The sequence below is a fragment of the Tenrec ecaudatus genome, chromosome 6, assembly GCF_050624435.1.
Source record: "Tenrec ecaudatus isolate mTenEca1 chromosome 6, mTenEca1.hap1, whole genome shotgun sequence".
Classification (NCBI taxonomy): Eukaryota; Metazoa; Chordata; class Mammalia; order Afrosoricida; family Tenrecidae; genus Tenrec; species Tenrec ecaudatus.
The window spans coordinates 66,478,555-66,487,975 of record NC_134535.1 but is presented as its reverse complement, the minus strand read 5'-3'; the positions used below and the strand labels follow the sequence as shown (position 1 = coordinate 66,487,975).

Sequence of the window (9,421 nt, the reverse complement as noted above, 5' to 3'; positions counted from 1 at the left end):
TGTCTTGACATCAAAGACATAGCATCTTGGAGGGTGAGCTCACTCTATTTTACAGCCAGCCAAGCTGTGAATGAATCGTCGTCCATCAGGAAAGGTTTTTGACACCGGGTTCGGGCTGTAGGGACCAGGTACAGGGGTGGCACCCGGATAGAACTCAGCCTTCAGGAGGACAAGCCCACTCGCACCAGTGACATGTTAAACTGCAGGAAGACGATGGAAAGCATCTTCTCAGCATTACTATTTGGGCACTGGAAAAAAGGACACACTTCCACTAGACCCAGAAATAAGTTTTAATTCATTGAAAAGTGCAGCAGTGAACAGGGTCCTTTGAAGGGCACTTTCTAGGTCGAACGACTGAGGATGACCCAGAGCCAGGGCAGAGGGGCTTCCAGAGCAGGTGCTTCCACTGGGGACCCAGCACGACAATCGAGTGGCGCTGAGGTGGTGTAGGTGAGAGAACCACGTGTCCCGCCTCCTCCCTCCCACGGACGGGGCAGCACAACCAGCCCTTGCTTTCTCTGCAGAGAGGCCCCGCACAGCTTTGCTCCCTCATCCTTTCACTTAGACCCTTAGACGTGGTAAGAACGCTTTTGTTCTACTTTGTATGTGTATCTATGTAGAATATTTATTTTAAACAAAGCCACCTTATTGTTTTGTCAATTAAAAAGTATTTGTGACAGCACCATTTGTCAAATTCCACGATGCTCACAAGGTTGACTGAATTTGAGAGAGCTTTGTAGTAAGAACTCTAAGGCAAACTCCCTACTCATGTCCAAGGCCTCCGCTCATTCTTACTGGATCGACAGCCCACGACGCCCCGGTCAGCCACAGACGTGGACCGGCCTTTATGAAGGGGGAAATCAGCGAACTCTTGGGTGAACACAGTTGATGCAGACACGGAAAGCCTCTCACAGTGGGTCACCCCTACACACACATTCTAGATGCTGGGGGCAGCTTGCAGTCTGCTAGGCTATAATCTGAGGTCCATCCCTCAGGTTGTTTTAGAGGTCCGCAGGGAGTGCCCACAACAGGCCCCTGCCCACCCGGAAGTCACTGACTGGAACAGCAGAGTGGCGGAGATGCCACCGGACACTGGCTTGGTCCACTCGGAGGACAGCACCTGCTACTAGGAACCAACAAAAGATTGAATAAGGGGATGCTGCAATCCCAGAGCTGGTCAGAGCTGGCCTCTTTGATTGGGGTCACTGGTCCATTCACCGAGAATGTTGCAGGAGAGTCAATACCCACATTCTGCAGTGCAGCTTGGCTGTTCGCATAGAACATCCCCTTGCCGACTTCACCTCCAGAGAGTCCCCGGGTGCTGCGCTCCCTGGAGGTGCAGGAATAACGCTGTGGCGAGCTGAAATTCTGGTAGCACAGTTAACTTGTGGCAAGTCTCACCAACAAAAGTGCTCCAAGCGCGACAGAAGAACCCAAATGAAGCCAAAGCTACACCCACTTATGGCCTGCGCTGAGCAGTTATAAAGCACCGCTCCTACTCACTTGCTGCTCCACCACGATCAGTCTTCCGGAGCAGAATGCAGTCGCTATGGGGCTGGTCCCTGGGTGGCCGACAGAGTGGAGACGCAAGCAGACCTGATTTTGACAGGGGGATACTGACTGGGGACCAGAGACTTTTACATCTTAACACAAACGCAAAAAAGAATTGCAACCAGCTGCTGAGAGTCTAAACAACTTCACATACAAACCCAGGCGCCATGCTGGGAGACACTTTGCCCCTCAACCTGCCAGCATGAGCGTGCCTTCTCTAGAAGAGAAACCCTGCCTCCCCCCAACCCCTGGCCCCCAAGGGACAGACGGAAAAGGGAAAGGAGCGCTCCTGTTGCGGCTCCTGGTTTGCAGCGGCGATTCGCCCCCGCTGGGCCGGAGGCGGCCGTACTTTTGCGGGCTCTCTGGAGTAACACTTTAGCAAAGGATGCTGCTTCGGTTTCATCTCCGGAGCAGTTCAAAATCAAAACTAAGCACTCGAACCACGCCCCCACGGGTTTGGTTGGCAGGTTTAGGATTTGCAACCTGACCATAAGGTGATGGGCAGGCAGGAAATGTACCCTTAAAGTTTCCTGATCTAAAAACAATGCTACTGCACTAGCTCCGGTGTTTTGTTTGTTTTTAAGCCAGGTTAATATTTTTTGCTAGTGAAGGGCTCAATGTGAAATGTTCTTGTAAGTCCTTGGCTGTGGGGCCAAGGTGTGTATGCCAAAATAAATTTTTTTTGCCCTAAAGTATTGCAAGTTTTACAAGTTCAGACTTTGACACACAGGGTAGAATCAAGGATGGTGGCCCCATGACAGAAAAGATAGGGCGAGAGCAAAGACCTCAGGCGAGCTCACGGCTGGCCGACTGGAGGGGCCCCGGGCAGCTCCACCCACCATGGGGGTAGAGTTCAGTTTCACACATGGCACGAGGAAGTCAGCTGATGGGACTTTCACACAGGATTGAACACACAGCCAGAAACTCCTCCAGGCGTGGTCTTGAAGACGAGCTACAGACACCTACTGCAATCACTTCATCAGAAAGGCGTGCAGGGATCCAACTGCAGAGGCTGGGTGTGGTTGCTACAGAGTCTGTTTAGAGAACCTTCGAGTCCTGACACTGCCGTGAGTGCCGAACATGAGACGAGGGTCAAATCTGTACCTGGAGGGAAAGAAGCCACAGGACCATGTGAACTCTCGTGAGCCTCAGTCTTTCATTCAGGATCCCTGCTTGGAAAGGATGGCAGGGCAGGCTCCAGGAGACCAACGAAATCGTCAGAAGGGATGTAAGCATTAGCTAATTAAAATTTAAAATGGAAGAGAAAACCGGGTAACGTTCATCTTGGAAGGGAAGCAGTTGGGGGGCGGTGGAAGAGCTAACTGTGTGAGAAGGTGATGGGAAGAGTGGAAGCCTGGCTGAACGCCCCGCTGGCCGTTTCCAGGTTTCTTTACAGTGAGACACACGGACTGTGTTAGAGGACAGGCCTGGTGTTGAATTTGGCTCCGGGCTGGCACCAGTCATTAGCCTGCCTGCCTACAAACAGAAAGGGAATTCAAGGCAGTCCTTGATACATAAACTACTACTAGTGATCCCCACTTTTAATTTCCTGGTCTCTGGCCATAGGCGCAAGACACAAGGTTCTGCCCCAGACACCTTCTCCCCTTCGCGACTTCCTGAGACTGAAGGCATCACTGAACCCAAAGATGGTGAAATCCCAGCAGCAGCTTGCCGGTGGGCCACCTTCTTCCCTGCCTATCCTCGGCACATCAGGGCTGAGAACTGAAGCAACCCTTTCCCAGGGTGAAGTCTCACGTTAACTTCATGAATGTACTCTTCAGGCAAAAGTAAACGACAAGCTCCTTGCCCCCCCACGTCACCGTGGAGCTGATTCCACTCATGGAAACCCCACAGGGTCTCCGAGACAGTCCATCTCTGCCGGAGCAGACAGCCTCCACGTGCTCCTTCAGAGAGGCTGCTGGGTTTGAACCACTGCCCTGTGGAGAGCAGCCCAGGGCATTAGCCGCTGTGTCACCAGGGCTTCCTGCCATAGGGCGCGCACGTGTGTGATGTGCTGACCATCAGTGTTACTGCTGAAAAGCCGCTTTTTCAGAGGCCAGGAGTGGGCAGAAGAGGCCTGAGGTTGTGGGTGACAGTGGTCTATCTCTTATACCTCCACATTTCACTGTGGGCTTGTACGTTTCCACGTGGAAGCGCTCATAACTCGCTTTTCATCATGCTTATTTAGCGTATTAAGTTTACCGACAATCCTGTTCATCTCTGTAGTTGCGTTCTCCACAGAATTAAAATAAAGGCACTTGCTCCTGGGAGTCCTGGGGTACAATGGTGCACTGGGCCAAAGGTCACTTTAAAGAAGCCGCAGGTGCCACCCGTGCTGCCAAATGGTCCCACGACAGACAAGCAGACCCAGGGAAGGAAGGAGAGAGTCCCACTGGGAGGGAGGGAGGGAGGGAGGGAGGGTGGCGGGGCAGAGCCTCCAGCTGGAGCTGACCGGCAGGGCAGTGGACAGCAAGCTTCTAACCGGGTTCAAGCCCAGCACAGATGGCTACTGCACTGGGACAGCAGAATGATACAACGTGGCTCAGCTCAAGGCAAAGCAAGAGCCCCGTCTGGAAGGCTCTCCCTCTGCCTCCCAGAAGAGCGCGACGGCCGACGGCAGCCTGGCCTGGTGAGTTCATGGAAGAAAAGGAACACTTACCTGGGGTCAAAAACCCCTGGCGTGCGACAGGTTGGTCCGGAACAGGACTGTAACATCATCAGCCGGTAGTTCATCTTTCCCAAGAGCTCCGGGTCGATGGTTTTAGCGATGTTAGTTATTTGGTGCGGGTCTGCGGTCAGGTTGTAGACTTCCACGAACACCTACAGGGCAGCAGTGCCCGGAGGAAGACGTGAAAAAGGGCTCTGTTTGGCGAACACTCCCCACAGGGCCGGGATACCGACAGCATCTGCTCTCGAGAGCTTCAAAGAGCCTAAGTGCCGCCGGAAGACAATGGAGCATCTGTTGTAGAGTTAAGTTACCTTGGAGTCCAGAGCCCACATGCTGCTCAGGCACCCCCAGCACACCCGGAGCGTGTCTTCGGCAGTCAGGAAGTGGGGAGGGCAGCTACTAGCCGGTATAATCCAAGCAGAGCCCCGAAGGCAGGGCCCTCGAATGGCAAAGTCTCAGCAAGCAGGACTTAATGACCAGGATGCTAAAGTGAGCATCGACATCTGAAGGCGAGTTCTGCCTTTAAAGAGTGATCAAGCTATTGAAGACGGACATGGACAACTGTGGCTGTTCATACGGTGGGGTCTCCCATTTTAAAAAGCCGTTTTAGATGTACACTATCAATGGGACAAAAGACATTACTAATGATCACATCTACCGTTGCTGGGTGTCACGCAGTCATCTTTGACCCACAGAACCCCGGGGCCGACACACACGGCCACAGGTCTCTGAGGCAGTCATCTCTAAGGCTGCAGGGCTGTCTTGGTCAGGGCCGCTGGGTGGGCACAGATCACTGCCGTCCCCCTGACAGGCGAGACGGGTCTCTTCTCTTTCTCTTTTACATTAGACGTGTCTAGCATGTAAGAATTTCTCCCCTCTAACTTGTTTGCTCTTCTCCAATTTGGAGTCAAATGGGAGGCTAGGAAAACACTAGGTAAATTTTGCCTAAACTGGCTTCAAAGAGCTGCCCTCATTTTACTGCTTAAAAACCCCCAAACCAACCTCATGGCCATTGAGTCAATGCCGACTGACAGTGACCCTACAGGACAGGGTAGCGCTGCCCCATGTGGATTCCCAAGACTGCCACTCTGGATGGCAGTGGCAAGCGCCAGTCCTCTCCCGAGGAGCAGCAATGGTTTTAAGCTGCTGACCTTGCAGTGAGCAGACCTCCGTGTGATCTACTAAGTATACCTCCAGGACTTCGTATCGAATGCAAGGATCTATCAGCGATTTTCAGATGGGACAGATCTGTAAAGTGGCATGGGTAAGCCATTGTTAAGTATCAGGGCTCCGATCAAGCAGTGATGCAGCTGATCAACATGGGTGAGGGGCACAGGAGCCAAGTTTGGGAAGGCGTCTCAGGAGGAAGGGACTTGACCCCGGCTGAGAAGGTGCTCCCACGGCCTGTGTTCTGGTGCTGCCAACAGCATGGCAGAGCAAGCCAATGAATTTGGCAAGACATAAGTCAGAGTCTCTTCTGGGCGGGGGGTGGGGATTGGGGCAGGGGGTGCTGCCAAATGGGGCAAGGGGAGCACACGCCACAAAATCACAAGCGATTTCTGACAAGCCAGACCGAGAGATGTGGCAAGAAGCCGTCGGCGCCCAAGGATGGAGCTTCTAGTTCGGCTGGGAGCCCTACTGCTGACCCACTTGAGCACCAGAAGATCCATCTGGGATGGGCCCAGAAGTGCCTGAACAAGCTGGTGCTGGGACGCGGACAGGGAATGGCCTGACTGGGCTCCCATCTGCAGAGGTGTCTGTTCACCCGGAGCTGTCAGGGCAGCTGGCGGATCAGGCCTGTGTCTCCGGGAAGGAGTAAACTGTGTTTCAAGTGCGTGTGTCTGCGTGGTGGTAGCAGTGGCTGCAGTCCTCTCTGGAAAGGCCAGCTAGAAAAGCGGCAGATGGGGCCTTAGAGGAGGGCTTTTCTGACTGGGACGCAGCCGAGCGCAGGCAAAGGTCTTCCTTGCGGAGCACCCTGAGAACTGCTCCCGTCACAGCCCAGAGGGGTGAAGCACTGCCAGTCACAAAGGGGTGGGGGAAGCAGCAGGGGGAAGGTGGCCTTACCTCCTGATCATCAAACTCGCAATACTGTAAGTTCCACGAGGCGGACATGGTCCTGACACAAGCGTAGGTGTTGTTATATGCATCTTCACACACGCAGTCTGGGAAGCATTGCTGTGGGGACATGCACCAGGTCAGCGGATGCACTTCTCCCACAGTAACAAATGCCTAGCGGCCTAGAGGGGCAACCCAGAGGGGGGAGGGCCGACGTGCAGTTGCACAGAAATGAGGATGACTCCCACAGAGGAGCCAACCATCAGTGTGAGGCTTTGCTAGAGGGCTGACTTGCAGAATGCTGACCATCTGACAGGAGCACCTTTACAAGGCCTGGGCTGATGAGAGAAGGGATTGTATGCAGACAGCAGTCACCTCTGAGGGTTCTGAGCAACTGTCTTCCTCAAGGGTTGCAGGAGGAGAACATCACAGGGAATTAATCACCTGCACTTTCATAGGAGTATCGGATTTATCAGCCAGTCAGACTTCACCCTAACTTACTCCCTCCCTCAGGTCTCCCAGAGCCTTTAATATAGTCTGGGTTGTTTTTACTGAATTGTAACACTGGTGTTACGAGAGCTGACTCCAGATGGAAGCTTATTCCCCACAGGGCTGTCTCCACCTCCGTGACCAGCCTGCTTGCTGCCAAAGTGTGTCACTTGCAATGACACGTCCCCAGTGGAAGCTGCCACAATGGGTCAGTAGCACGCTTTCTGCAGCAGTCCAGCTACTAACGATCCAAGTCAAGTGACAAAGACGGAGACGCAGAGCTCAGGGTAAAGGTTCCAAGACCTGAGCCCCTAGAGCGGTGGTTCTCTACCTTCCTCAGGCCGCAACCCTTTCAGACAGGTTCTCATGTGGTGGTGACCCCCAACCATAACATTATTTTCGTTGTTACTTCATCATTGTAATTTTGCTACTGTGATGAACCGGACGACCCCTGGCAAGGGTCGCTTGACCCCTAAAGGGATTGAGACCCACAGGCTGAGAACCGCTGACCTAGAGCCACACTGTATGTGTTTGCCACGGAAAGGCTGCCTGAGCCAACTCACCGACACTCCGGGACCCACGGAAGGGCAGGTTGGGTCGGAGACATTGTGTCCTTCTCCTTGATATTCGACCAGGATATCTGATCGCCAGGTCAGGTTACCAGCGCCTCTCTAGAGACGAGAGAAAGGTGGTTTGGGTGAGGATCACAGAACACAAGGGCTCAGGAGAAGGCCTTTCTTGGGCTCTGCATTCAGGAACTAAAAGGGAGTGACTGGAACGGGTGCAAGTGAAGGCTGCTGATCCCGGCGTTTGCTGTTTACAGAGCCCGCCCATGCGATGGGGCGAACACTTCATAGTCGCTCTCCAAGGCCACTGCTGTGAAGCAGGCCAGGAAGGGAAAGCGACATGGAAGCTAAGCAAGGCTCAAATTCACCCGGCAAGCTGCACAAAGTCCAAAGTGGAATATTGAACACTGTGTACATGTGCTATAAGAAACTCTGGTGGTGTAGTGGTTACCTGTTGGGCTGTGACTCACCTGGTCAGCAGTTCGAAATCAGCAGCAGCTCTGAGGGAGAAAGATCGGGCTTCCTACTCTTGCCAACAGTTCCAGTCTTAGAGACAGGTCACTCTGAGTCAGCAGTGACTCAATGGCAGTGTGTTTTTTGGTTGTTGTTTAAGTTTTATATGTGCTCTATAAAAACTCTGCTACGCTCATACCCCAAGAAGTTTAGAAGGCAGCAAACACAGAGAGTGCAAGTGTAAGTGCTAAGGAGCAGAACCAGTTCCAATGTCTGAAAACATAAAGCACGCATTAACTCAAATAATCCCCCAGCACATGGGCAGGGTGGAAGAGCAGCAGCGCCATCCAACCGGGAGAGGACAGACAGACCGGCAGGTGCTGGCAGGAGGATGGGAGGGAAGCAGAGCCTCTGGCTTCCTGAGACACGGTATTCAGAAAGGAAGGGAAATGCCAGCTCCGGATCTGAGAGGCAGCTGGAGCGCAGACAGGAAGAGGCCCTGCACGTTTCCGTCTGTGAAGAAGAGCAGGCACCGGGAAGCCACAGGCGTTTGGGAGTGGGGAGGGAACCCGGCCAAGCCCTCGCGCGTGTACTGGGCACATTACTAACGGAGGGCCTCACACTGTCCTCAGCATGGTTGTCGGTATTTTAGAGGCTGGCTCGAGCACAGTGGGCTTCGACTGCTGTGTTCCACAGGGTTTACCCCGGCTGCGTGTAGCGTTCCAAGCTTTTCTTCCTGGTCTGTGCTGGTCATCAAGGCTGTGTCTTAGAAGAGGCAGCCCAGTGAGCTGGCATGGATTCAATGCAATTTCAATCAGAAGCTCAATATGCCTTTTTCAGGTCTTCCAAAAAGTTGACTGTGCCATCAGGACAGTAGATGTAAAAAAGAGTTTGGCAGGTGACAAAGGCCTCCCGTGCTTACACGTTCACTTTAGCGGCTCTGCCATAACCCCCGCCACTGGCTCCTGGCCATTTCCTATTCTCCTGTGACTTGACTAGTCGCTGTCTTGAGCGGTACAGCCAGAATGCTCCATCGAAGCCAGGGTGGTCTCCTCACCCCCCACTCGTGTTGAGCATTCAGAGACAGTCAGCTGTGTGCTCCTGCCAAGTTAGCCACACGAGAGAGGCCCAGCCCACAAAGGTGATCCGGAACAAGCTGAATTTCTACATCCATGTGCTGGACCAAAGGACTTTTGTTCATTTGTTGCTGGGCTTAGTATTTTTAAAGATCGTGTATTGTACACAGATGAACCATTTTTAATAGGATCAATGTAACCTGCTAAAAGAATTTCTATGATTTTAAAGAGATTTTTATTTGCATTTGGTTTGTACATACTGTCTTGTTTTTCCATGTACATATTTTAAAACTGCCAGCCTAGAATTTATGGATTGGGTAGATAGCCTAACTGTATAGTTGTAATAAGAAAAGTATTCTGAAAGGAAACCAGTAGTGATAATTCAAAGGGGCTTTCATATGTAGAAATAAAAACAGAATTAGGGGTTAAAAAAAAGTAGGATGGTGACACGTCCTCTCAAGTATCCACTATCGTCAGGAGGACCCGGCCCCTAGAGAAGGACATTGTGCACGCATCACTGACACATAGTAGGACGTCAGCGAGAGGGAGGGAGGCCCTCGACA

At 52.6% G+C, this 9,421-nt stretch overlaps 1 protein-coding gene across 1 annotated transcript in view; it reads right to left on the bottom strand.

The window, feature by feature from the left end:
• Window positions 1-272: 272 nt before the first annotated feature.
• The window catches only part of GNS (glucosamine (N-acetyl)-6-sulfatase), a 28,580-nt gene continuing 19,431 nt past the window's right edge, over window positions 273-9,421 (bottom strand). The window contains exons 11-14 of the mRNA XM_075551337.1: window positions 7,327-7,434; window positions 6,284-6,394; window positions 4,211-4,371; window positions 273-2,655 (exon numbers count right to left, since the gene is read on the bottom strand). Coding sequence (XP_075407452.1) covers window positions 2,577-2,655; window positions 4,211-4,371; window positions 6,284-6,394; window positions 7,327-7,434 — 459 coding nt within the window. The 3' untranslated portion in view covers window positions 273-2,576. The remainder of the gene's footprint in view (window positions 2,656-4,210; window positions 4,372-6,283; window positions 6,395-7,326; window positions 7,435-9,421) is intronic.